A 14,512-nucleotide genomic window follows, 5' to 3' on the forward strand; every position below is an offset into this window, starting at 1 on the left:
ACTACTGTTCATACTGAACACATTTTAGTCATCACTATAACTTCGAAGGCGTGCTTTGATTCTCTGAATGCCTGGAAGGAAGGAGCTTGGTAATTATATCTATAGGTGCTCAGCAACAACTCACATGCTTCATTAATTATAATTCAATAGAAGGGAATATACCAGTTATTTTAACAAGTCTCTATTTCTTGCCATTAAATATAGGTCATGTGGAACTGATATACAATAAAATATCACACTTTTTGTCACAGAGAATGGAATCTAAAAAAAATGAATGTCTTAAATCAGTTGTCTCCTCATGGAGGACAATCATTTAGAATTATTCATTTTGTTGGTCTCAAGATAATAACACATAAGAGTCGATTAAATTCCACAGAGCAGTAGGTAGAGATCATTTTTAATTGACTTTTATCATTGTAGCCTAAGGTATTTTCAAAAGATTATCATTAACTCTGTACAACTCCACATAATATATAGCCGTAGTCATCTTCAAGGCAGAGATAATGTGACCCCATGAGTCTGGCCCCTGGGTAATCAGTCCCTTTCAATGACATGACAGATGAGATGACTCATTCTGTTATAAAAAATTCAATCGTTTTATAAATTAAATACCTGTAAAAATTGGCAGTGGAATTTCAAGTTTTGAGCCCCCCTGACCCACCCTAGAAGCTTTGGGGCAGGGGTTTTATACTGAGTGTTGACATCATTTGAAAAGTTCTCAATAACTCTGGTCACTATCCTAGGAGTGTATGCAACTAGGGTAGGAATAATAATCAGCCATAAAGGACCTAGAAAATACAGCACTTATAAATGCTATTTTGGGCTCCTTCTCATCAATCTGTGGTGTTGACTACTTAACAAGAAAAATAGGGCTAGAACTGTCACAAAACAATTATTTTAATTTTCAGATTGGTCTTTTAGGGCCTGTATTAAGATACTGTCCAGTTATTGAACAGAGAACTGTACTAGTTTTCTAGGACTGTCATAACAAATACCACAGACTGACTGGTTTAAAAGGCAAAAATTTATTGTCTCATGATTCTTGAGGCTAGAAGACTGAGATCAAGGTGTGGGCAGAGTTGGTTCCTTCTGAGGGCCTTGAGGGAAGGATCTGTCCCAGGCTTCTTTCTATGGTTTGTAGACAGCCATTTTTGCCTCTTCATATCTTCCCTCTATGTGTGTCTTTGTGTCCTGATTTCCCCAGTATATGCAACATAAAATGTACCATTTTAACCATTTTAAATATACAATTCAGTGACACTAAGTACATTCACATTACACAACCATCAGCACATGCATCTCTAGAACTTTCTCATCTTCCCAAACTGAATTTCCTCTTTCTATAAAAACATCAGTCATATTGGATGAGAGTGTGTCCTGGTGACCAAAGTTTAATTGCATCTGCAATAATCCTTGTCCCAAATAAGGTCACATTTTGAGACGCTGGGGGTTAGGACTTCAACATATGAACTGGGGGAGATGGGGACATAATTCAACCCATAACAGATCCCCAAACACAGTAGCTTCAATCAAATAGAATTTACTTTTCCTTCATGGAATGGTCCAAAGGTCCAGATGCTGTGACTGCACTACTCCAACCACCACTGTTGTTACCATAACTGCCTTTCACCCTATAAATCTGGTGACTAGACACTGGAGTGCTGAGTCCAGCAACGCTGACTGCCTCTCAACAGTCATATCTCTGTGGCCTTGACATGGCCACAGCAACAACAGGAGATGGCCTCTGCCTTATTCTTAACTTCCTGTCTTACCAGCGTTTACAAATTTGTACCCAGAATCAAGGCTGCAAGAGAGTCAGGAAAAAGTAGGTTTTGGCTTCCCAGCCCCTGCAGACAGGAAGTCCATAAGGAGAGTAGACAATTGACCATGTCCAGTACAGACACTCAGAAGAGGAAAAAGGAAAAAGGGTCAGCCATATTCTACGATTCTCTTCGTTTGCATTTAATATGGAACTTGAGAGGACCGATACCAGTGATTTTCTAGATTTAATGAACCTGAATTAATGGTTTCCAGATTGTTAGCCTAAATTTGATCCCCACAGTATATTTAAAATAACTTTGGTGAGCTTTCAAAAAGGACTGATACCGGGGCGCCTGGGTGGCTCAGTGGGTTAAAGCCTCTGCCTTTGGCTCAGGTCATGATCCCAGTGTTCTGGGATCGAGCCCCACATTGGGCTCTCTGCTCTGCGGGGAGCCTGCTTCCTCCTCTCTCTCTGCCTGCCTCTCTGCCTAGTTGTGATTTCTCTCTGTCAGGTAAATGGGATATTAAAAAAAAAAAAAAAAAGACTGATACTTATTCATAAATATTCTTATCTAGGTAGGGCCCAGTGTGGAATATTTTTAAAGTTGTTTTTTATTTTTAAGTGATCTCCACACCCAACGTGGTACCCCAGGTCACAACTCTGAGATCCAGAGTCACACACTCTTCCAACTGAGCCAGTCTGGTGCCCCAGTGTGGCATATTTTTTTAAAGCTCACAGGTAACTTTAAACCAATGCAGCTTAAGAATCACTAGCCTAAATGGATAGGCAAATACTAAGGAATCCAAAAACTAGTTCTATTTAGGGCACTTGGAGACTTTAAAAGAAAACTGAAACGCTTAAGAGTTTATTCATCAAAGAAGTTAATATCCATCTAGAATGATCCCATACAACTTGAAACTGAAAAACTATAATTTTCCTACTTTGGTGAAAACACTAGTAAACTTGACTAGAAAATATGAAGATTAATCCGTTGTAGGAGCAATTCTCCATTAGAATTATTTTGACAATTCTCTGAATGGACATTTCATGATGTGACTGGTAATATGTCATGTCATTTATCAATTGATAATGATAAATGATAAAGAATCTAAGCAATTAAGAGGCAAAGCTTTTTGTACTGAAACTCCTGGGAAAATATAGTCTTTCTAATGGGAACAATGGTAGTTCTATCAGGAGCTGCCAAACAAACAGATGTATCAGCATCAGAGCTTCGTAACTTTCTGGTGATAAATGCAGGGAATTGCTCTTACCTTGAGTGGGAACAATTTGCACTTGTTTGTATTTAGGTCTGTCCACTTTGGAAATAATGCAATGACAATATACCATGGCTCAATTTTATAAACATTCAAACATTTTTTGAACTTTTGAAAACTTTTCTTGTGGATGTGTTGTTTTGGGGTTCATAATATCACACTGGACTCAGAGTCTAAAGACTAGAATTCAGGTTCACATTCCAAGTTCAAATTCTGGCTCTGTACTCCCTAGCAGAGTGATGTTGGCAGGTTCTTAACCTTTTGGGGCTCATTTTTCCCTGTCTGTAAAACGGAAGTAACAAAAAAATCTACCTTATAGGGTGTACATGAAGTACGCTCGTGTACATGAAGTACGCAGCATGGTATCGAAATAGGTACTCAATAAATGCTCAGTAAATGTCATACCCATCATTCAGTTCTTGTAGCTGTTCAGTCAGTGGTAGTAATTATTATTTGAGAACATCTACCTATAATTTTACCTTTTATGTTCTTTACCCAATTTAATAGTTTCTATTTCCCAAAAGAGAACATTTTCCCAACATTTGATATTTTTAGAGATGTCAATATTTGCTATCCTCTTTTTCATAGATGCATAATTTTCTTTTCAAATTTTATGTGCTCTCCATTTAGTTTGCATCATATCTATCATTTCAAATCCAGGGTCCTCATAGAAGATCTTCAGAACACACTGGAAAAGGCAAGCAGTTTGCGAACCCAGAGAAATCGAAGATACCTCTCTGGATATAATTATGAAGTTTATCACTCCTTAGAAGATGTATGTAATCAGAGGAGCTTTTGTTTTGTTTTGTTTTGTTTTGTTTTAACAAATACATCTTTATCATCTAGGTCTGATGGCTGGGAGAAAATCATAAAGATAGAGGCAGGGGCCATATGAAGAATATATAAAGTTCTTATATGGCCCAGCCAGCTCAGTGCATCATCTCTTCCATTATTAAGCCTTTATAAGAAATAGTGAAATAAGTTGGATTTCATTTGCTTTACCCAAACCACCCCTCCAAAATACATGGGAAGGGCAATGGAAAAGTGAGGTAATGCTACTATAATTGCAGTTGTGAAAACCTTAACTAAAAAGCCATGGAAGGTAGATCTAGTCAGAGTTTGAGGGCAGTGATTTGGATGGGGGTGGAGTGAACATTGATGCTTGCCACATAGCTTCTGCACAAGTTGAGACCTCCCAAAGGCCAAGCCTTATTTGCAGAATCTTAGGGCCTTTAAACATGTTGTTATTTATTCTTCCTATTATTTATTCTACAACAACCTCATTGCTACCACTATATCCTTTACTGGTCACTTAGACAATACCTAGTTACTCTTTGAATCTCAGCCCAAGCAAAAAGATGGCTGTTTCTACTCTCGAAGATGGAATTAGAACTCCTCACCTCCAACCCCAGCATATTATATGCACCCACAGCACATGGATATGATATCTGTCATAGTTTTTATGTATGTAATTGTACAACCACTTGATTAATGCTTTTCTCTCCTCATAAGCTTCAAGTTCAATGAGGGCAGGCCATTTCTTTCTTGTTCACCACTATATCCCCAGTGGCAAGCAAATAGGAACCTCCAAGTAGGTAGTAGAGATGACAGAATAAATAAATGAAGAAGTACATAGGTTTTCCAGCTTCCCCTGAATTGAGCAAAGGAATGTCAGGCATAAAATTAATGTGATCCAAAAAAAATTAATGTGATCCTGTTATATTCTAAGGAGAATATTTGGTTATCTTGATAATGACTTTTTTTTCAAAATTATTTTCATATATTTCATGTTCCAACATATGTTTTAGAAGCTTGAAATTAGAAGCAATGGGAAGGTTTTAGCTAGCTTGGCACATGGAAGTGTTATAAAATGCACTAGAAAAAAATTTTAAATATATCTATAGATATGTACATACATATGCATACATATATACACATAAGATATATGTATAATATACACACATATGTATATGTGTGTATGCTCATTAGACTAAATAAGAATAGAAAGAAAAGAAAGCTTGGGTACTTCTCAAAATCTAAATTTTTCAGCACAGACTGTCTTGCACACCATGGATTAAAGGGACACTTTTGTGTGACTTCCTTACTTCTTGTAAAGCTTTTAAGTCAGAAATGTCATTCATATTTCTAAGTGCCTTATTCATCCATTTCAAATATACCTTCTTCTGATGACAGATAAGTATGTGTGACTGGATCAATGCAAATGTATCACCGTTACTGGGGAAATTATTCAGAGTATGCCCTCTGATGTGTGACTTGAATAACCTTTAAATGCAGAAGACAATGCCTTTTTCTTAGCATCTTCTTTTCAGTGGCAAATTACAATATATGGGACTTTAATAGACCCTTTCAAGTAGTTTGCATAGTTTTCATGAACCTGATTTCTTCTCCTCTTAAGTACTTGGGAGGGAAATGGAAATAACTTCTTTCAAAAAGAACCCAGAACACATGGATTAATTTTCTACAAAGCCCTGCCATCAAGATACTACTGATAAATGGTAGTAGAAGGTATGCATTAAAAAGGGGACAATATAAAGACATGAAGCTACTATTTGTAAAGACAGAAAATAAAATATAATTTTAAGTATCTTAAGGAAAATTAAATCACCAAACTGATTTTTGTTCAGTTTTATACTCATGCATGCTCTTTGAGCCTGAGACTTATTGCTGCCTTTTGTTACCTTTTGTTCTCTGAAAGCTCCATAACTGGGAGAGTCTGACATGGTTTTCATTTATTTGTTTTAGATTCAAAATTGGATGCGTCATCTAAATAAAACTCATTCAGGTCTCATTCACATGTTCTCTATTGGAAAATCATATGAGGGAAGGTCTCTATATGTTTTAAAGGTAATAATAATTTTTTTAATTTAGTAAGCATAAAAACACTTATTTATTTAGTAAACAGTCATCTTTTTCAAGTTTGACTTATGGGAAAAAATGAAATGGTCTTTTGCAGCATCTCATATTTAATATCATCTGATAATTTCCCTTAGATTTTGGGGCCATATTTAATTTTTGCCATTGAGTATTCCAGGGAATGCTATTTCTAACATAGAGTTGTTGATGCACTTAAAAATAATGGCATTCAAAATTATTGTGAGCTGGTGCTACTTAAGGTGAACCAGTGCAAAACTACATAAATGTATAAGAAAGTATATGCCCTTCCCAGTCTTTTACCCTACATTCTCTCCTAGCTACTTACCCAGAGCTTTCTATCTCTTCTCAGCCAAACCTATGAAAAGATTTCCTTATATCACTGTTTCTATTTCCTTACCTCCCATTCAGACCTTGACTCAATGGCCTTCACCCCCATGGCTCTTCTAAAATGTCTCTTGCTGAGACCAACAATGACTCCTAGTTGGTTCTCCTCCTTTGTCTCTGACCATACCCTCCTGTCTCACTCACTGGCTCCTCTCCCCATGCCCTTCCCATGGGTTCTGATCATCCCAGAACTTTCTGCTCAGACTCTATACTCTCCTTCTACCATCCTCTCTAGATGGACATATCCACCCCCATGGTTTCAACAATCATTCTGGAAATTTCTATTTAGTTGGGGTCTGCTCTCTGGAGCTTTACATTCGTATGTCATTACCTACTTGATCTTCTCATCTCAATTTTCACAAAAGCACCTCGGACTCAGAATGGCACCATTCTGTGACTGCAGTCAAGAAGCATGAAATCATCTTAAATTCCTCTTCTTTATTTTTACCACTTCCTTTAAATCTAGCACTGAGAACTAACTATTCTTTCTTCTAAATATCTTTTGGATCTGCTCCAGTTCCTTCTCTTGTCTTCCCTTCTCTTGCCCTAACTTATCTCTGGATCTCTTCTCCATGGAGTAATGCAATAAAGCATTTGGTCCGGAGTTCCCTTCAAGTTCCTGTCCTTGCCCCTCTCATACTCTAATCCGTCACTACTGTCAGCATGGCCTTGTGTCCACTCGTGCCTTTGTCTCTCCATCTCATAGACATACCCCTCTCCCATGAAATACACGATGAAGCCTTTTCTCTTTTACATAAGATCCAGAGATTTCACGTGTTCTCTGCCTCTGTGTCCCATTTCATCTGCCATTTCTTCTTCATACCCCAAAAACAGTTCTTCAAAGAGGATGTGCCCAGATTCTCTTCCAAGCTTGAGATCCCTTCTTCCAACTTGTCTGCTGAGCAAGCTTCAAGTCTTACCCAACTACTCAAGTGTTCCTCCCCTGAAAAGCCTTATTTTATTCTCTGGGAAAATTAGACATTACACCCCATGCTCCTTAAGCAACTTATGCATGTCCTTATCACAATGATTGATTGTTCCCATGTCTGCCCTCCCTATTAGCATATAAACTCTTTGTCTTTTCATCTTTGAATCTTCAGTGTCAAGCACAGTATCAAAAAAGAATTTCCTGAAGTATTACTTGAGTGAAGTAATGAATGAAAACTAGGTCCCCTATGAATACAATGTTAATAGCTACCTATTTGTTATTGAGTTAAAAAAAAAACCCCATTTAAGTAATATTGATATAATGAGATTATAAAGAAAACTGTGTCACTTGATTTTACAAATCAGTTTGCTTTGCTTTCCCATTTTGTGTTGTAATAAAATTTGACTTTGTACAGCAATAAAAATTATTGCTGGGCTGCCTGGTGGCTCAGTCAGTTAAGTGTCTGCCTTCAGCTCTGGTCATGATTCCAGGGTCCTGGGATCGAGCCCTGCGTTGTGCTCATTGGGGAGTCTGCTTCTCTCTCTACCCCTCCCCCTGCTCCTGCTCGCTCTCTCTCTCTTTCTCAAATAAATAAAATCCTTTTAAAAAATTTAGAAAACATAATTATTGCTTTAAGAAATACTCTTTGTGATTCTGATTCTCTTGGAGGAGGGGGTTAGGAGGAAGAGGAATTTAGCTTTTTACTTAACAATCACATATGATATTGAAGGAGAAGCAAACTTGGGGCACCTGGGTGCCTCAACCCATTAAGCATCCAGCTCTTGATTTCAGCTTAGGTCATGGTCTTGGGGTCATGAGATCAAGCCCTAAATCAGACTCTGTGCTCAGTGTGGAATCTGCCTGGGATTCTCTCTCTCTCCCTCTTCCTCAGCCCCTCTTCCTGCTCACACAAGTGCTCTTGCTTTAAATAAATAAAATCTTTTAAAAAGAGAAAGAGAAACAAGCTTATTTAAGGGATTGCCCTTTTTTGCCTATTTTCCTGTTAGATTTGTAACTAAGGCAATAAATTTATTATTTCTGCATAATCAGGCCTGGACTTCAGAAATAGATAGGAAATTTCTGTATCTTTTTTGTGGGTTATCTAATGACTCAAACTATAGTGAAGAACTGCACTGAACTCTTATTAAATTATGCTGATCAATGACTTTAAAAATAAAAGCCTGAGTTGCTTACTATGAATGCTCTTGTTTTCAGCTGGGAAGAAGATCACGAACTTACAAAAGAGCTGTCTGGATAGACTGTGGTATTCATGCAAGAGAATGGATTGGTCCTGCTTTTTGCCAGTGGTTTGTGAAAGAAGTAAGTTAAACCCTTTATACAATGTCCATTTCAACTAACTGTTGCTTCCCATGTGTTTTTATTCTGCTCAAGAAGCAAAACTAGGAACTTAAAGCCAGCAATAACTGATTGAATGATAGCACCTTGATTTTGGTGGGTTACTTTCATGGTTCTGAAGATCCCTCATTACTCTGGCTCAGTTTATCCTCGCCTCTGTCCTCAGAGGTTGGAGTTACCAGCCCTCATTAAAAGAAAGGATCAGAGTTTCAGAGCATTTATTAGTTTGTGGACAAATTAGGAACCAACCAGACAGCTGATTTATGGTAAAAGGTTAAATATCTAATTTATGGTGCTCCAGAGCAGTTTCTCATATAATATCCAACTTGGAAAATTCTGTACCACTTATCACAATGATCTCATATATGCTATAACAATAAAGGGATGAGAAAACAATTGCATTTTGCTTTCCTGCTATAGATCTGTAATGTAATACCAAAGCTTTGCGTCTATGGATTTTACATTCTCAGTTTTACTATTTTTCAGTAATTCTAATGGTTGAAGATTCATTGTGATTTCTTATCAGAGGTTTCATTTAAATTATAAGTCTTCTGAGGCTAGTGTATCAAGTGGGTCCCTATTGCAAGCATGGGTCAATGGAGGGAACCTCATGGACCAACATCTTAATATGTTTTGATATTTTGTATTCATAATCCAGAATGCAATGATTTCCATGGTTATTTTTAAATGTATTTGGGTTTTTTTTGAAGATTCTTAAAATCAACCACTAGTACTGGTAATGAAAGTGAAGAAGTCTAAGGATATGAAGTTTCAAAGCCAGAAAATAACCCTACAAATTTCTTCAGTCTTATATTTATAGGGAACCATTAAGAGCACAAAAGATCTTTAAATATTTTAGTTCTATTTCACTGTGTTTTGTGGGAAAATTAGGCCCTGCTGAGGTTTGTGATTTTGAGAGCACTCTTACTCTTGGGAAAATATACCGCATAAGTGTCAAAAATATATTAAATTTGCAAAATCTGCCTCCTGCCACTACAATACCCACATACATATCTTCAATTTTATAAATATGATGTAACAATAAAAATTTTTAAATCATTCCCACTCAGTGCATTAAGGAATTTATATTCTCTTAAAATAAAATTTCATCCTGGTAGGACAAATGCAAAATCTAATAAGAAATCAATTCTAGGAGCATCTGGGTGATGCTCAGTTGAGCGCGAAACTCCTGATTTCAGCTCAGGTCTGATCACAGGGTCATGAAATCAAGCGCTGTGTCAGACTCTGCGCTCTGTATGGAGTCTGCTTGTCCCTCTCCTTCTGTCCTTCCCCTCTGCCCCTCTTCCTGCTCATGCAAGCACTCTTTCTCTAAAATAAATAAAATCTTTAAGAAAAAGAAATTATTACCTTGTGTTAAATATCTGTTGTTATACATACAACATATTGCCTGCTTTCTTAAGTTTCAAAAAGAAAAGAAGAAAAATGGATAAGTATAGAACATCTGTCGTTAATAAACTGTGGTCTTATGTTAAAGGATGTAGGAATGTATGTCCCAAACATTTTACCTCACTCTCACATGTGCAACTTCTTTACAACACCTAAACTTACTTTACTGGTTCATGTGGTTGTCTGTCTCTTCCTGTACCAATGCCAAGGGCAGATACTATCCTGTTCATTGTTAAATCCTCAGAACCTACAACAATACGAGGTATTTAACCAATCTTCAAATATAAGTTAATGAATGGGAATAATGAGAATCCAGTGATAATGATGTGGAAAGATTTCTGGGAGATGACTTGTCCAATCATCTCATAGGAAATAAATGGTACTACCTGGACTTTTACAATGCACAATCTGTACAGCCATATATGGCAACCCTATACCCAAGCTAAGTTTCCAAGAAAGAGGATAACACAGTATAAAATGATGAGGCAGGGCGCCTGGGTGGCTCAGTGGGTTAAAGCCTCTGCCTTCAGCTCAAGTCATGATCTCAGGGTCCTGGGATCAAGTCCCGCATTGGGCTCTCTGCTCAGCAGGGAGCCTGCTTCCTCCTCTCTCTCTCTCTGCCTGCCTCTCTGCCTACTTGTAAAATAAATAAAATATTTTTTAAAAAAGAAGAAAAAAAGAAAAAGGGTGACGCATATATAATGACTGTCAATCAAGGGTTGTTGATTTTAGAGGAAGAAAAAGAAGCATCGATTAAGATTAGGCTCCATTTCGCCCAAGAAGAAAAAGGACTCATTCCTCTTTCACCAGGCCATCTTCAAGCATGCACATGACTCTGGCCGTTTCCATGTCTCTGCTACTTTTTCAACATCCCTCTCACTTTTGTGTTTCAGGCTATCCATGTGCTCCTCCACTTAATCACTTAAATTTCACCTCTGAGTCAGGGCAGCAACCAGAAATTGGGAAAAGAAGCCATAGAGGTCACTAGTATCTGTGTCCTTGTGGAAGCACAGGGGCTGCCAAGGGGGTAGAAGTGACTGCAGTGGTTGGATATTGACACTTGACAGGCTTGTAAGAGATGTTCTAATCTTGCTTCTTTGAAGGCCCCTTCCCATTCATGGTGGTCCTGGGGACAAGGAGAAAAGGAAGGTCCATGATTTCAATAAGTTTAAACCTGCCAAGCATTAGAACACCATCTCTTCTACACTAATTCATCTCTTATTAATCCTCAGTCTCCCAAAGCAGACAAGAGGCATCTGGTCCAAGAGGGGTTCCAGGCAGTGTCCCTTCCACAGGCCATCTCCCCTCTAGCCCAGAAGTCCAATGACCAGGTCTCAGGCTTTCAACTCATCTAATTTCTGTGCCTTCTCTAGGGGCCCCAGAGAACTTCTGGGCTCTTTCTCTGCCTTCGAGGAGGCTCTGTGGGGCTGGGTCTAGTGCTCTCAGCCGACGGGGACCACACTGCCAGTTGTCACCTCCTGCATTTGCCACCTATCGGCATGGGAGGATCAAGTGAGGGCATGTCCTCTCACAGAGATACATGGCAAACAGAATCAAGGTCCTCTTTCTTCCACTGTTTACCCTCATCTCTCAGTAGTTTCTACCATCTCTTGATTTTCCTGGAATTTCAACCCCAGGAGAGGGGGGTGGGTCAGAAGCCTAACATTTGGCTTCACACTTCTGTTTTACTTAAATGTTTCCCCCAAACCAAAGGACCTAAACAACATTTATAACCTGATATGGTTTCTGCGGGCCAGCCATCCAGGTGCAACTAGCCAGGTACCTGTGGCTTGGGATCTCTCACAAGACTGCGGTGAAGATGTCGTCTGGATCTTCAGTCATCTCCAGGCTTGTTGGGGGAAAATGTGCTGTTGAGCTCACTCAGGTGGCTGTGAGAAGCCAGAGGTCCTCCAATGCTGTAAGCAGGAAATATTCATTCCTTGCCACATGGGCCTCTCCATAATACAGCCCACAAGGAGCAGCCGGCTTCCATAGGAACAGAGGAGGAAGGGAGGGAGGGAGAGAGAAAGAGCCAGCTCAAGAGGAGACCAGTCTCTTTGTAAACTAACCTCAGAAGTGACATCCTATCACTTTGGCCATATTCTGTCCTTTAGAAGTGAGTCAGTAGTTCCTAACTACATTCAAGAGGTAGAGTATGGAACACAAAACGTTGTGTACCCAAGATGGGAATCATTGGAGACCCTTAAAGGCTGCCCTCCCTACTTTGGCCGGACTTGACCTCAGCTAGCCACCACTATAATCTTTGCATCCTTACTAGAACGTGAACTAGGAGAACATTTTATCAAGCCCTTCTGGGATCCTTACAGCAGCTTGCCTAGAAGTTCCTTGCAAAAGGGTGCCTGTGTGGCTCCGCCAGTTCAGCGTCTGACTCTTGATTTTGGTTCAGGTCGTGATCACATGATCTGTGAAATCCAGCCCAACGTCTGGTTCTGCACTTGAGTGGGAAGCCTGTCTAGGAATCTCTCTCTCTCTGTCCCTCCCCACTTGCATGTGTCTGTGCCTTCTCCCTTTCTCTCTCTCAAAAAAAGAAGAACAAGAAGTAGTAGCAGTTGGGGCGCCTGGGTGGCTCAGTGGGTTAAGCCGCTGCCTTCAGCTCAGGTCATGATCTCAGGGTCCTGGGATCGAGTCCCGCATCGGGCTCTCTGCTCAGCAGCGAGCCTGCTTCCCTCTCTCTCTCTCTCTGCCTGCCTCTCTGTCTACTTGTGATCTCTCTCTCTCTGTCAAATATATATATATATATATATATATATATATATAAAAGAAACCATCTTTCTCTTTCTAAAAAAAAAAGTAGTAGCAGTAGTAGTAGTAGTCGTAGTAGAAGTTATTTGCACAGCAGTTGATAATTAGACAACCCTGGTTTGGAACGGGAGCTCTAAAATTCACTAGCTGTGTGATCTTGGGCCAAGTTTTTTCCCCTCTCTGAACCTCAGTCATATATGACACACTGGGTTATTGGGACAATTAAGTGATAAATAAAATACACTTAAAACCCTTTTCCTTTGGCTTATAATCCCTTAATAAAATCAATTCTCAGTACCAGTAGTATCAGCAATTTGATTTTTTTTTTATGGTTAACATTGAAAGATACTCTGTCACACTCATACTGCTATAAGGAATTTCAGTAAGAACTATGTAGCATTCATTAAATAATGTGGTGGATCTCAAGTAAAAGGAGCAATGGGTAGGGCTTAAGGGGTAAGCACAGTAGCTTTGGTGCTCTGGTTGTGAGTGTTAGTGGCTACTGCGAAAGGGAATCAGACCTGTAGGGGACCCGAGAACTTGGAGTCTGGCCAGTGCACCCTTGCTCCCTTTTCTTGGGCTTCTGGGATTTCAGGGGAGCCTTTGGCTCTTGAGGGTATTTGGAGGCTGTGCCCGGAACTGCAGGAGCAGGAGCAGGAGGCTCCCTGGAGACAGGCTGGACCTTGGGCCCAGAGTTGGCCAGCTTCTGCCTGAGGCAATGGTTTTGGGCCTGGAGCCTTTGGAACTCCCTCTCTGTCCACAGACCAGCCTTCTGGCCCTCCTCACTTCTGTTCTCCACCGGGAGGCGCTCCCGGTCATGCAAGGAGGAGATTTTCTGCCATTCTCGGTGCAGGTCGGTGGCCAGGTTCCTGTAGAGTCCCAAATGCCAGTGGGCAGCATCCGCCTTCCTGCGCACCTTGGCAAGTTTGTTCTTCACTTGCAGGCAGCGTGCCTTCTCCTCCATCATCTTCCTCTCCAGGTGTCTGAGGTGCTCTTTGCACAGCTTAGGCTCTGCCTCGAGCTTCAGGCACAACTTCTGAATCTCACTGTCCAGGAGGGTGTTCCGAAGGTGAAAAGATACTTGCTCAGCTTGGTGGATTGTTGGGTTTCTTGGGAGCTCTTCATTCCTCTGACGTGCCTTCTTCAGTGCCCTGGACGGCTTTCCTTGGTTCACGGGGCTCCCGCCTGAGGGCACGTGGTCAGGGGAGGAGGAGCCAGTCTCCACCTGCCTCCTTGAGCCCCCACCTTCCAGATGATCTCCAAGCAGCTCTAGCACATGCATCCCCTTCAGGAGGATCTGGCTGAGGGTGTGCTGTTGGCTCTGGCCCTCACCGCTGGCCTGCCGCTGCACTCCTCCTTCAGGAAGCTCTGGCCTGCCTGCCTGCCCTGCCTCTTCCTGCACTCTCTGTCCACAGCTGCCAATCTCCTGAACCAGTGGGTCTGCACTTCCCTGCAGATCAGGGCTGTCCTTGAAGCCTTCTGGTATTTTCCTCTCCAGGGGTTCTCCATCTTCCTGGGCTGCTCCACAGATGGGATTTTCATGAGGCAGCTGGTGAGGGCTCTTCAACAATGTTTCCCGAACTCCCTTCAGCAGTTGCGTGGTGTTTTCCACTGACCAATACCCAGCATCTTGATTCAGGGCAGCCAGAGCAAGAATCTGTAACAGGACAGGACTGGCCTTCTGCTCTGATGATGCGATGGCTCCACGGGCTTGTGTGTCCAGTTCGGTCTTCTCCATGCCTT

General features: G+C 40.6%; 1 protein-coding gene across 1 annotated transcript in view; it reads left to right on the forward strand.

Moving 5' to 3' along the window:
• CPA6 (carboxypeptidase A6) overlaps positions 1 to 14,512 on the forward strand; it is a 366,147-nt gene that overhangs the window by 278,598 nt on the left and 73,037 nt on the right. The window contains exons 4-6 of the mRNA XM_046016779.1: positions 3,697 to 3,811; positions 5,800 to 5,901; positions 8,459 to 8,563. Of these exons, the coding sequence (XP_045872735.1) occupies positions 3,697 to 3,811; positions 5,800 to 5,901; positions 8,459 to 8,563 (322 nt within the window). The remainder of the gene's footprint in view (positions 1 to 3,696; positions 3,812 to 5,799; positions 5,902 to 8,458; positions 8,564 to 14,512) is intronic.

Source organism: Meles meles, chromosome 1 (assembly GCF_922984935.1).
Source record: "Meles meles chromosome 1, mMelMel3.1 paternal haplotype, whole genome shotgun sequence".
NCBI classification, from domain to species: domain Eukaryota; kingdom Metazoa; phylum Chordata; class Mammalia; order Carnivora; family Mustelidae; genus Meles; species Meles meles.